At 44.7% G+C, this 14060-nt stretch overlaps 1 protein-coding gene across 1 annotated transcript in view; it reads right to left on the bottom strand.

Moving 5' to 3' along the window:
• The window catches only part of LOC144503084 (tetratricopeptide repeat protein 16-like), a 58653-nt gene that overhangs the window by 26080 nt on the left and 18513 nt on the right, over positions 1 to 14060 (bottom strand). The window contains 4 exon segments of the mRNA XM_078227585.1: positions 1641 to 1888; positions 5849 to 6063; positions 10872 to 11001; positions 13225 to 13412. Of these exon segments, the coding sequence (XP_078083711.1) occupies positions 1641 to 1888; positions 5849 to 6063; positions 10872 to 11001; positions 13225 to 13412 (781 nt within the window).

Raw genomic sequence — 14060 nt, 5'->3', positions numbered from 1 at the left:
CACCAGGTTAAAGCCCAACAGGTTTATCTGGAATCACGAGCTTTCGGAGCGCTGCTCCTTCATCTGGTGAGTGATTGACTCGCCTGATGAAGGAACAGCGCTTCGAAAGCTTGTGATTCCACATAAACCTGTTGGACTTTAACCTGGTGTTGTGAGGCTTCTTACTGTGCCCACCCCAGTCCAATGCTGGCACCTCCACATCACAGAGTCAAAGGACCTAGACCAATCCCATAAATGGTGAGCAAAATTCACTACAAGGCTGAACTAACCTTTTATAAATAATCTGGGTACTAATCAGGCAGAACATAGCGATTGTTTAACTAGTGCAGCTGGAAGGAAGCTGCAGACTGGGTCCAGAGTCAGCGCCATACCACGTGGCTGCTGAGACTGAATGAATGAAACAAAATTTCAAAACAGAAGGCAGAGCAAATAAAAAAAAATCTCCTTCAATTCGATTTCCCAAACTCAGAGAAAGAAATCATTGGCCAAAGCTATTGTTTTAAAAGTTTTCCTGCAAATCCGCAAAGCTTTAAAGATAGCTCTGTTATTGCAACGGGACCCTGCTGGAACCCAACAGAGGTGTGAAGACGAGAAACAGTTACTGCAGCACCATCTTGAAAATAAAAGTTAAACCCCCAGACCAATCTGAGTTCACGCAGAGGCCAAATCTGATGCAAAATTGGGTATCATGGAGAAGTGTTTTTTAAGATTTAGATTTCAGAATACATCAGGATTAAGTAGGAAATCAGAGGAAGTGCAACTTAATACATTGTTGCACTTATTTGATGCAATTGCCAAGAAGGTAATCATAAGACAAGGTATGGATGAATCCTCAATTACATTTGGTGAGATATTAAAAGCCTTTGATAAGTATTTAAAACCTCAAGTGTGGATAGCACAGACCTTAAAATAAGATATAGACTACCCCAATAAAGCACCAAAGGATAAGGACATCCCAGGACCAGGGAGACAATACCCAAGCAAAACACAAGATGGTCACAGACCATGTCAGCACAATAAAGTGCGCAAGGTGAAGACTTTAGTGGAGAGGAAAGAGGGTCAGAAACAGCTGAAAGGCTTAAAATTAGAGCTTATTGAAAGTGCCGACACAGTACCCTAAAATAACATTTTGACAGAATGAATTTTGATCTCTGATAACCGTTAGAATCATGAATGGAAAAAGCAAGCTCCTTCCAACAGGATGACAAATCAGGATTTGCTCCTTTAACGTAACTCTGTCTCTTGATTGGACAGTTTAAAGTTAACTTAAAATTAATTTATTAGTCACAAGTAAGGCTGACATTAACACTGCAATGAAGTTACTGTGAAAGTCTCCTAGTTGCCACAGTCCAGCGCCTGTTCGGGTCAACGCACCTAACCAGCACGTCTTTCAGAATGTGGGAGGAAACCAGAGCACCCGGAGGAAACCCACGCAGACACGGGGAGAATGTGCAAGCTCCACACGGACAGCGACCCGAGCCAGGAATCGAACCCGGGTTTCTGGCGCGGTGAAGCAGCAGTGCTAACCACTTTAGTATGTTCTGACGAGTTAGTGGAAGCTCTGCCGATGCAGGTCCCTGCGTGAGATACTTTCCCTTCGTGTAAACATCATCTGGAACACAAACGGAAATAATCCTTACCCCCTCGGTTAATGTATAATCCCTTTTGCTGCTTCTCTCTCCTAATACTCATGTTTAAGAGAAGGATTGCCTCCTCTATAAACCCTTTGTGGTAGCAATGCACTGCAAAGTCATTGTATGTCAGCAGGAGTTGAGTTTGAGTCTCCTGGTAGGTGTCACTTTGTTCCGCGTTGCTCATCCTGTCCAAGACGAAGAGGTAGTCATCAATAGCGGCATTGAAATTCCTGAGTCTTCTAAACAGGGTCCCCCTGAAGTTTGGAAGCAAAATGGAATTAGCAATGGCCTGGGTGCAGAAGGCAGAATTTAAGAAAAATAATAATTTTCCCAAAGGTAGGGGAGTCTAAAACTAGAGGGCACGGGTTTAAGGTGAGAGGGAGAGAGATACAAAAGGGTCCAGAGGGCCAATTTTTCCAGAGGGTGGTGAGTGTCTGGAACAAGTTGCCAGAGGTAGTAGTAGAGGCGGGTACAACTTTGTCTTTTAAAAAGCATTTAGACAGTTACATGGGTAAGATGGGTATAGAGGGATATGGCCCAAACACGGGCAATTTGGACTCACTTTATGGTAAAAACTGGGCAGCATGGACAAGTTGGGCCGAAGGGCCTGTTTCCATGCTGTAAACCTCTATGACTATCTCGAACTTGACTGTTGATTTAGTATATACATGTGAAGGGCAATCATATTCTCAGTATTCTAAGTGAAATGAGTTTGAATTATATTCCAGTTCCCAGTGGCTATCACCACAAAACTCACCATAAATCTACACTCCAATAATTCCCGCTAAATGGGAGAGTTCGTAAGGGTAGTCAGTGTGTGAGATTGATGTCAGGTTAGTGGAGTTGGAATTGCTGTACTAAAGCTTGGATAGCAACGGAGAACTATGAAAATCAGAATTATGTCCATAAGGCATTAGCATTAGGCAGCCCAAGTTACAACACTGCTGGAACCAAAGTAAAGAGACACAGTGGAATAAAGAGAACCAAGACAATTAGCTTCTTAAATGTAATTTAAATTATTCATGTCATCCTCATGGCCCAGGTGATGAATATGCTGCAAAGGGTCACAATAATATGATGTCCCTGGAGAGGGTCTAGAGGAGGTTCACGAGAATGATTCTGGGAATGAAATGCTTGATGTTTGAGGGGCGTTTGAGGATTCTAGATCCGTATTCGATGGAGTTTCGAAGGAAGAGGGGGGAATTTCACTGAAACTTACAGAATACCGAAAGGCCTGGATAGAGTGGACGTGGGGAAGATGTTTCCATTAGTAGGACAGACTAGGATCCGAGAGCACAGCCTCAGAGTAAAGGGACGATCCTTTAGAACCGAGATGAGGAGGAATTTCTTCAGCCAGAGGGTGGTGAATTTATGGAGTTCATTGGCACGGAAGGCCAAATCATTGAGTGTATTTAAGACAGAGATAGATAGGTTCTTGATTGGTAAGGGGATCAAAGGTTACGAGAAAAAGGCACGAGAATGGGGTTGAGAAACTTTTCAGCCACGATTGAATGGCGGAGCAGACTCGATGGCCTAATTCTGCTCTGAAATCTTGTGGTCTTATGTAGGTTAGGAAGCTCCTGATGTTAGCAGGTCTCTGCATGGATTGACTGAGCTGCAGTATAGTTTGCCTCAATGTCCCTGTGGACTAGGAAAGATTCCTGTCCCTCGTCATTATTCACTCGTCCAGTTTCAAACTGTGTTTGTAGATATTTGGGGAGGACTGAAGAACAGCTATTTCTACCGGACAAACAATAGATTTTAAAATATTCTTGCCACATTTTCACAGACTAAACTCATGGCAACAAGCATCACTTACCTTGGAAACAGTCCACATACAGACCAAAAGTGCCAGTGAAGCATGTATTAATGATAAGCTGCATTGTCCCAATACCTTAACAGAGATCCAAACATGCCATTGCTCAAAAGGGCGTTGTTTGGCCCTTGTTTTATTTATTCTTTCTTTGGACGTGGCTGTCATTGGCAAGGTAGCATTATATGCTTTTCGGCCCTTTGGCTAAGATCAAGCATCAGATCAAGTCCAAGATAGGGTGTAATGCCTTATCTCGTCAGCTTGGATCTTGTTTCTCTTGTGGAGACCATGAATTGGATTCAATTGGAATCTGAATTTGGTTTCTGGAGCCAGCAAGGAATGGATTTTGGTTTGCCGGGTCCACTCTGAGCAATGGCTTTGTAACCTTAAGGATGGAGTAAAATGTTTTTAATAAAGGCCCCAGTCCACAGATGTGTGGGTTAGGTTGATTGGCTATGCTAAATTGAGTAAGAAGTTTAACAACACCAGGTTAAAGTCCAACAGGTTTATTTGGTAGCAAAAGCCACACAAGCTTTCGAGGCTCTGAGCCCCTTCTTCAGGTGAGTGGGAATTCTGTTCACAAACAGAACTTATAAGACACAGACTCAATTTACATGAATAATGGTTGGAATGCGAATACTTACAACTAATCCAGTCTTTAAGAAACAAAACAATGGGAGTGGAGAGAGCATCAAGACAGGCTAAAAAGATGTGTATTGTCTCCAGACAAGACAGCCAGTGAAACTCTGCAGGTCCACGCAACTGTGGGAGTTACAAATAGTGTGACATAAATTCTGATTCTAGGATCGCATGATAAAGACTCAGGAGGAAAAAAGCAGAAATATTTATGTGAAATAGTGTGACATAAACCTCCGGAGCCTTCAACATGTCATTGATGAAGACGAACATCTCGCCAAGGCCATCCCCACACCCCCACTTCTTGCCTTCAAACAACCGCACAACCTCAAACAGACCATTGTCCGCAGCAAACTACCCAGCCTTCAGGAGAACAGTGACCAAGACACCACACAACCCTGCCACAGCAACCTCTGCAAGACGTGCCGGATCATCGACACAGATGCCATCATCTCACGTGAGAACACCATCCACCAGGTACACGGTACATACTCTTGCAACTCGGCCAACGTTGTCTACCTGATACGCTGCAAGAAAGGATGTCCCGAGGCATGGTACATTGGGGAAACTATGCAGACGCTGCGACAACGGATGAATGAACACCGCTCGACAATCACCAGGCAAGACTGTTCTCTTCCTGTTGGGGAGCACTTCAGCGGTCACGGGCATTCGGCCTCTGATATTCGGGTAAGCGTTCTCCAAGGCGGCCTTCGCGACACACGACAGCGCAGAGTCGCGGAGCAGAAACTGATAGCCAGGTTCCGCACACACAAGGACGGCCTCAACCGGGATATTGGGTTTATGTCACACTATTTCACATAAATATTTCTGCTTTTTTCCTCCTGAGTCTTTATCATGCGATCCTAGAATCAGAATTTATGTCACACTATTTGTAACTCCCACAGTTGCGTGGACCTGCAGAGTTTCACTGGCTGTCTTGTCTGGAGACAATACACATCTTTTTAGCCTGTCTTGATGCTCTCTCCACTCCCATTGTTTTGTTTCTTAAAGACTGGATTAGTTGTAAGTATTCGCATTCCAACCATTATTCATGTAAATTGAGTCTGTGTCTTATAAGTTCTGTTTGTGAACAGAATTCCCACTCACCTGAAGAAGGGGCTCAGAGCCTCGAAAGCTTGTGTGGCTTTTGCTACCAAATAAACCTGTTGGACTTTAACCTGGTGTTGTTAAACTTCTTACTGTGTTTACCCCAGTCCAACGCCGGCATCTCCACATTATGCTAAATTGACCCTAGTGTCAGGAAATTAGCAGGGTAACTAGGTGGGGTTACAGGAATAGGGCCTGGGTGGGATTGTGGTCAGTGCAGGCTCAATGGGCCGAATGGCCTTCTTCTGCACTGTAGGGATTCTATGATCCTGTATATTTCCCATTCCGAATTGTCATTGAGAAGACGATGGTGAACCATGTGGTGTAGGTACACCCACAGTGCTGTTAGGGAGGGAGTTCCAGGATTTTGACCTAGTGACAGTGAAGGAACAAGAGATATAGTAATCCAGACAAGCAATTGACGAAATATGAGGAAACACATCAATAAATATTTTATATCTGTCAGGGGAAATTAAACAAAATAAGCAATGAACATCCCTATTCAACCCAACAAATTTACTCTTCTACATTTGCCACTCTATTTTATTGGTATATTATGGTAGTTTAGTGGTTTACAATCTTAACTTGTTATAGCACTTGGCTGAACAGGCAACAGCAGGGCTTGAATTAATTCCCTGGTTATTACTGATGGTTATACCTGAAGACATAATAGCTGGCCTCATCGGGATTGTTGTCTATCGCCTCATTGATGTTGTCCAGTGCACTGGTTAAATTGCCGATGAGGGATTTGTTTACCGCTCGTGCCTTTGCCTCTTCAGCTCTGCTCGCCAGAGTGGCCAGTAGTGATAATGCCACCTGATTGGTTGGATCTAAAGCCAGGGCACTACTGACATCTCGATAACAATTGGCTATCTGTTGACAAGAGAGAAGAAAAATCATATAAATGATGCAATTAAACACAATTCAAAAGTGCTGTGTACAACAAACTCCACTTTCACGGTGAGCATAGGGGGTCATGTAAAAACAGGAACAGGCCATTCAGCCCCTTGAGCCTGTTCCACCTTTCAATGTGATCATGGCTGATTTGCATCCCAACTCCATCCATCCACCTTATATAATAGAATTTAGATTCAATTAATTAAGAAATCTGGATGAAATGTCAGGACGGAATATTCCCCGGGGGGGGGGGAATATTCAAGTAAATGAACCCGAGAGGTTCATTTACTTGAACTAATATAGAGTCACAGAGTCATAGAGGTTTACAGCATGGAAACAGGCCCTTCGGCCCAACTTGTCCATGCCGCCCATTTTTTTAAACCCCTAAGCTAATCCCAATTGCCCACATTTGGCCCATATCCCTCTATATCCATCTTACCCATGTAACTGTCTAAATGCTTTCTAAAAGACAAAATTGTACCCACCTCTACTACTACCTCTGGCAGTTTGTTCTAGACATTCACCACCCTCTGTGTGAAAAAATTGCCCCTCTGGACACTTTTGTATCTCTCCCCTCTCACCTTAAACCTATGCCCTCTAATTTTAGACTCCACTATCTTTGGGAAAAGATATTGACTATCCAGCTGATCTGTGCTCCTCATTATGGAAGGATATGGACTCCGTAAGTGCATACAGTTTTAGTTTGGACAGGCATCATGATTGGCGTGGGGTTGGAGGGCCAAAGGGCCTGATCCTGTGCTGTACTGTTCTTTGTTCTATGTTCTTAGTACTTGCCAACAACAGAGCGGATGTTGTAAGAATTTCGAGAGACTCAAAGGTGAGCTGAAGAATATTTGCAGATTTGAACACACTGTTTTGCTGGTTGACCGCAGGATATTCCTAGTAACCCTGTCCTGAGGCAGTAATTCGAATAGCATTGCTACATTAGCATCATGGGTGACCTCTTGGTCTATGATGAGCGATTGGTGGTACCACGAGCTCTAAGCCTGGAAGTCCGCTAGAGGATTCACTAAAGACATCGTGGTATCAGCAAGTGTTGGCCGGGGCACAACAGTCTGTATGGTGGCCAGGTATCTCACGCTCTATTGAAGACATAGACCGGAATTTTACCAGCACTCCCACCCCGATTCCGGCAGCGGGCGAGGCTCGGAGAACGGCATTCTCCGTTGGCCTCAGATGGGATCATACGAACCACGGGCAGACGTGCTGGTAAGCTTCCTCCCATATTCTCTAACTGTGCCACCTGTGCCATTCACAGACAGGAGCAGAAAGAGCTGCTTCTGCCTTTCACTTTCCCATCCAGATCATGGAAACTCCTCGGTATGGAGCTATTCAAATTCAAAGGGAAAGTATTTCTCACTGCTGCAAACTTTTCAAAAATTAATTTACAGGATGTCGGCGTCGCTGGCTGGCCAGCATTTATTGCCCGTCCCTAGTTACCCTTCAGAAGGTGGTGATGAGCTGTCTTCTTGATTCGCTGCTGTCCCTGAGATGTAGGTACACCTGCAGTGCTGTTAGGAAGGGAGTTCCAGGATTTTGGCCCAGTGACAGTGAAGGAACGGTGATACATTTCCAAGTCAGGATGGTGAGTGAGTTGGAGGGGAACCTCCAGGTGGCGATGTTCCCATGAATCAGCTTGCTTAGATCTTCTAGATGGTAATGGTCATGGTTTTGGAAGGTGCTGCCTAAGGAATCTTAGTGAGTTCCTGCAGTGCATCTTGTAAATGGTGCAGATAACTGCCACCGTTCATCAGTGATGGAAGGATTGAATGTAGATTGAATGTAGGGGGAGTCAGGGAGTGAGTTACTTGTCACAGGATTCCAAGCCTTTGACCTGCTATGGTATCCATAGTATTTATATGTCTAGTCCACTTCAATTTCTGGTCAATGGTAAGCCCCTGGATGTTGATAGTGGGGGATTCAGCAATGGTAATGCCACTGAATGTCAGGGGGTAATGTTAGACCCTCTCTTGTTGAAGATGGTCACTGCCTGGCACTGTGTGACATGAATGTTTCTTGCCCAAGCCTGAATATTGTCCAGGTCTTGCCTTATTTGGATATGGAATGCTTCAGTATCTGAGGAGTTGCAAATAATGCTGAATATCGTGCAGTCATCAGCAAACATCCCCACTTCTGACCTTATGATGGTAGGAAGGTCATTGATGAAGCAACTGAAGATGATTGGGCCTAGGACACTACCCCGAGGAACTCCTGTAATGATGTCCTGGCGCTGAAATGATTGATCCCCAACAACCGCAACTTCCTTTGTTCTAGACTCCAACTAGCAGAGAGATTTCCCCCTGATTCTCATTGACTCCAGCTTTGCTAGGACTCTTGATGCTATACTCAGTCAAATGTTGCCTTGATATCAAGGGCAGACACTCTCACCTCACTTCTGGCATTTTGTCCATGTTTGAACCAAGGCTGTAATGAGATCAGGAAATGAGTGACCGTGGTGGAAACCAAACCGAGTGTCTGTCAGTAGGTTATTGCTGAGTAAGTGCTGCTTGATAGCACTGTTGATGACCCCTTCCATCATTTTACTGATGATAGAAGGTAGCCTGATTGGCCAGGTTGGATTTGTCTTGTTTCTTGTGCGAGGACATACCTGGGCAATTTTCCACATTGCCAGGTAGATGGCAGTGTTGTAGCTGTACTCGACCTCCAGAACAGGCTGAGATGGTTCAGCCATTTGGCACTTCTGACTGAAGATTGTTGCAAATGCTTTAGCCTTATCCTTTGCACAGATGAACTGGGCTCCTCCATCATGAGGTTGGGGATATTTGAGGGACGTCCTCCTCCAGTGAGTTGTCTAATTGTCCCATCACCATTCATGGCCGAATGTGGCAGGACTGCAAAGAAAAAACCCCTGCTGGACAGAGGTACAAAAAAGCTACATGGCCTCACCACTGAAGGTGTTATAACCTCTTTGAAGAGGATGTTTTCCCATACACGGCATCCTGGACATTGCCGTCTCTTGGCAATGGGCCACAACTCCCAAACCAGTGTTTCCAATCTTTGCGGCATCACATGGATTTGCCCATGTTACAAGTTTACCGACATACCCTCAGGCCAATGGAGAGGCTGAGGGGGGAGGGGGGGGTACATACCACTAAAGATCTACTCAAGTAAATGAAGACTTCAGCAAGCCTTGCTCAGTTATTGCTCTACACTATTGCAGAATGGTTTCACCCCATGCAAGCTTTATATGGGCCACAGGCCAAGAACCCAACTTCCTTTCCTTCCCCACAAGTTAATGCTAAATGTCAGAATTGAAGAACATGAGAAAAGGAAGAAGGTGACAGAGCAGGCCAAGCCTGTACTTTCAACCAATGACCCAGCGCTCATGACCTTCGCACTCCTGAAAAGGGAGAGTGGTGTGGATTAGAGACCAGCAGTGAGACAGTACCATTACAGAGAAGCTCCAACAACCAAGATCATAACTGGTCCAGACAGAAATATGTATAATCTGAAGAAACAGCAGTGCCTGGATTCCAATGAGCAGGGAACCATTATGCGGGCAATTGGGATTAGCTTAGGGGTTTAACAAAAAAAGGGCAGCATGGACAAGTTGGGCTGAAGGGCCTGTTTCCATGCTGTAAACCTCTATGACTCTATTAGCAGGATGGGCTGCTTATCCTGATTCTCAGTAGGACTTCACATCTGCAGAATCACTAACAGGGGAATTGCACATCTGCAGAATTGCCACCACAGGGACTGCACATCTGCAGAATCACTAACATGGGGACTGCACATCTGCAGAATTGCCACCACAGGGACTGCACATCTGCAGAATCATTAACATGGGGACTGCACATCTGCAGAATTGCCTCCACAGGGACTGCACATCTGCAGAATCATTAACATGGAGACTGCACATCTGCAGAATTGCCCCCACAGTGACTTCACATCTGCAGAATCACTAACACAGGGACTGCACATCTGCAGAATCACTAACACAGGGACTGCACATCGGCAGAATCACTAACACAAGGACTCCATATCTACAGAATCACTAACACAAGGACTCCATATCTACAGAATCACTAACACGGGGACTTCACATCAACAATTATCACTGACATGGGGAACAGGAGCAACGACTCTCAAGGAATGAGTCCAGAGCAGACAGATCCTCAACAGCCTCAAAAGGAAATCCGAACACATTCAGGGAGATAGGAGGAACCACCAAGGAAACTCTCCCTTTGAAAATACTAACTTTGGGGGGGATGGGTAGGAGGACGTGTGGATAACAATGTCGGGAGAATGACCTTTTGGGAGATGTTGACTAAAGGGTTAATGTTGACATGCCTTGAATAATAACTACTGAGTATGTACGTAAGGAGCTATGATGTTATTCAGAGAGGGATGAGCGAGAAGAAGCTAAGAAAGGAGCTGTAGCGATGTCTTGAATTTCAATAACCTTCTAAATGGTTAGTTATTTAAATAAAAGTACTTTTAAGGAGAGATCTTTGCCTTCAACAAGATCTCCTATTTGAGTGACACACAATGTCTTCTGAGACAACCCAACAGCAACAGATGGACCTGTTTTGGGGGAAGAATAGAAAGAACACATATCGAGATAGGTTTGAAAGCAGAAATGCTTGGTACAAATGGTGGTTTTTAATGAAAAGCTGCATAGTATGTAATAAACCCAGAATCAACCTCTACAATTCCTTTCTGTAGAGAGATGAGGTTAGAGACATAAAGGAGGGACCAGGAGTAATAATATAAAACATTAAGAAGTAGTGCACCACACTTACTTGGAAAAAGCGGTCATGCAGTCTTGCCCGGAGGATGTAGAGCTCGGGATTGGACTTCACATTCTCAAGTTGATTGTTGACCAGTTGGAGACAATCTTCAAGTCTTCCCAATGCGATCAGGGTCTCAACACTGGAAAACGAAGGAGGTAACTTTCTACTCTGTTCAGTGAAATTATATGCATAAATGTATGTGTTTGCAATCTGAGGACTGTTATATTTGCAAGATCCCCATTAATAGCTTGCTAACTGACACTAAGGGCAGCACGGTGGCAGAGTGGTTAGCACTGCTGCCTCACAGTGCCAGGGATCTGGGTTCGATTCCCGGCTTGGGTCACTGTCTGCATGAAGTTTGCACATTCTCCCTGTGTCTGCGTGGATTTCCTCCGGGTGCTCCGGTTTCTTCCCACAGTCTGAAAGATGTGCTGGTTAGGTGCATTGACCCGAACAGGCGCTGGGGTGTGGCGACTAGGGGAATTTCACAGTAACTTCATTGTAGTGTTAATGTAAGCCTTACTTGTGACTAATAAATAAACTTTACTTTAACTTAAGGTCGAGGGTCACACTTGAGATATCAGAGGCTTGTCAATGCTCATTTAATCGTATCTCAGCATAACACTGAAAGGTAGTGTTGGAAAAATTAAGGGGTAGAACTCTGCCTAACCTCCAGCCGTAGTTTGAGGATAAGGGGTAAACCTTTAGGACTGAGGTGAGGAGAGATTTCTTTACCCAGAGAGTGGCGAATCTGTGGAATTCACTACCACAGAAAGTAGTTGAGGCCAAAACGTTCAAGAAGAAATTAGATATTGCTCTTGGGGCTAAAGGGATCAAGAGATTACTTGCGGGGGGAAGGGGGATCAGGATTTTGAATTTGATGATCAGCCGTGATCAAAATGAATGGTGGAATAGCCTAGAAGGGCTGAATGGCCTACTCCTGCTTCTAGTTTCTATATCTATTCTTTCAGTCAAACAGTGGCCACAAATGAGCTGTCCTGCTCTATTTAGATTAGGCTTGCAGTTCCCCCCTCTGTGCCACCTCACCACCACTATCCAGCCAAACAGGCCATCTCCATGAAAATCGCAGCCTGCGTCTACAGCACCTCAGGGAGGCCTAGGGATCCGGAAATGGAGCTGACATTGGTTTTTCTACCCCAGTGGGAAAATCCTGGGCTAGTTTGTAGATTCTAGACTAAACCATACGGTTTTGTAGTGATTATTCAATTTTTTTCTGAGGACCAGGATGATTTGAGTTTAGGAGTAAATCACTGATAGAAGGACCATTTACCAGATATTGTGAATTTAAGATCATACATTGATTTGAAGTGGGGGGGGGGGGTGTGATTCGAAGGAGGTACTGTCTGAAGGGGGGGTGTGATATCTCCCTTACAGGAACGATCCTTAGTGCAGAGCAGAGATCACGCAGTACAGTCTGAAAATTATGAATACAGCTAAGAGCCAGCATTTTGCTTCGAAAGGCTAGGAAATAAGTCACAAACTGTGGATGTGGCCTCTGCCTTCAATGCATGTACATATATATTCCTGCAAGGTTCCTGCAGGGGGTACTCGAAAGCACCAGGTAAATTACTATAAACCTCATTCACACAGAAGATAAATATTAACTCTTCATCCACAGAACCCAACCAGCACCACATTTCTCTATTTGATCATAGAAACCCTACAGTGCAGAAGGAGGCCATTCGGCCCATCGAGTCTACACCGACAACAATCCCACCCCAGGTCCTATCCCCACAACCCCGCACATTTACCCTGCTAATCCCTCTAGCCTACACATCTCGGGACATTAAGGGGCAATTTAACATGGCCAATACACCTAATCTGCACATCTTTGGACTGTGGGAGGAAACCGGAGCACCTGGAAGAAACCCACGCAGATACGGGGAAACTGTGCAAACTCCACACAATCACCCAAGCTGTGAGGCACCAGTGCTAACCACTGTGCCCCCGAGCCGCTCACGGTTGATAAACTGTTCAACTGAAAATATGAAACAATACTGAATTACTTCATATGTAAAACAACGATAGAGTGATGATTCACTGTGCTGGCTCGTACTGATAAATGTGTTAAGGTGGTCAGATTCTGTGCCACATCAATATGACTATGGTGGTATTATCAATGTGCCTTAGGTGTTGGCACATTGCCCACTTGTAATGATGCACAAACACCTTGGGCGGGATTTTACAGCCGCGCTTGACCCGAGACCAGAAAATCCCACCCGAGGTCAATGGACCTTCCCATTGACTACCCCCCGCCCACTCTGATTCCCGTGGCGGGCGGGGCGGTGGTATTCCGGCGCTTGAGTACAATTACTGGAGGAGAATGCAGATGATGAATCACCTTCGCATTTGATAATGTTGATTTTCAGGTTGCATCTCTGAAGCTTGCACAAAAACCAATAAAGCATCCATATATAACTTCATTTCAAATAGACACTGGCCCTGCAGAACAAAATACAGTCAGGACCCGGCAATGCTGAAATCAAAATCCCGTTCGAGAACCTCATACAATAAAGTGGGCAGAAAGTTCTAAATTTAGTTCCGTATTTAGTTCATATGTGAAATGATGCACTTGCACAGACTTGGGGCCAGATTCTCCGACCGCACACACACCCCAAGGCTGGAAATTCCCACCCGAGCTCAACCTTTAAATGGTCCAACAAATTTTCTGCTTCGCCCGCTACAATTCCCGCGGCAGCAGAGACGGGAGAATTTTGGCCTTCATTTGTGAATACAAAAAGGATTTATTGATAAGGAGACAGCAGCCTCATGGTTGCATCCAGCCCCCAACATGTCTCCTGTTTCAGAGGATCCCAACCCCCGGGGTGATTCCCCACTCTGAGTCCCCATTGGTCTCCCAAGTCAGGTGAGCCCCCCCCACTCTGCTGTGCTGCCCTTAAAGGGACAATCACCACAAATCTCCAAAATATGTTAATGTCTGACTGTTATTTTGGCCGTACTAACACAAGGTAAAGTGAACAGTTTCAAAAGTTATGCAATATCATTCCATCAGCCATGTAAATGGTTATTTTACTTGAAGACTTGGATTATTAATTTAATGATGCAACTTGTAATTTGACCAGAGAGATTTGATACAACTTGCAAGTTAATAAACTAACTTGAAAATTAAAGGGAACATTCAGTTTTATGTAAGTTGGGAGAGGGGAGTGGTGCAGC

This window comes from Mustelus asterias, chromosome 13 (assembly GCF_964213995.1).
Source record: "Mustelus asterias chromosome 13, sMusAst1.hap1.1, whole genome shotgun sequence".
NCBI classification, from domain to species: domain Eukaryota; kingdom Metazoa; phylum Chordata; class Chondrichthyes; order Carcharhiniformes; family Triakidae; genus Mustelus; species Mustelus asterias.
Note: the sequence above shows the minus strand (reverse complement) of the source record. Positions and strands in the feature narration are given on the sequence as shown.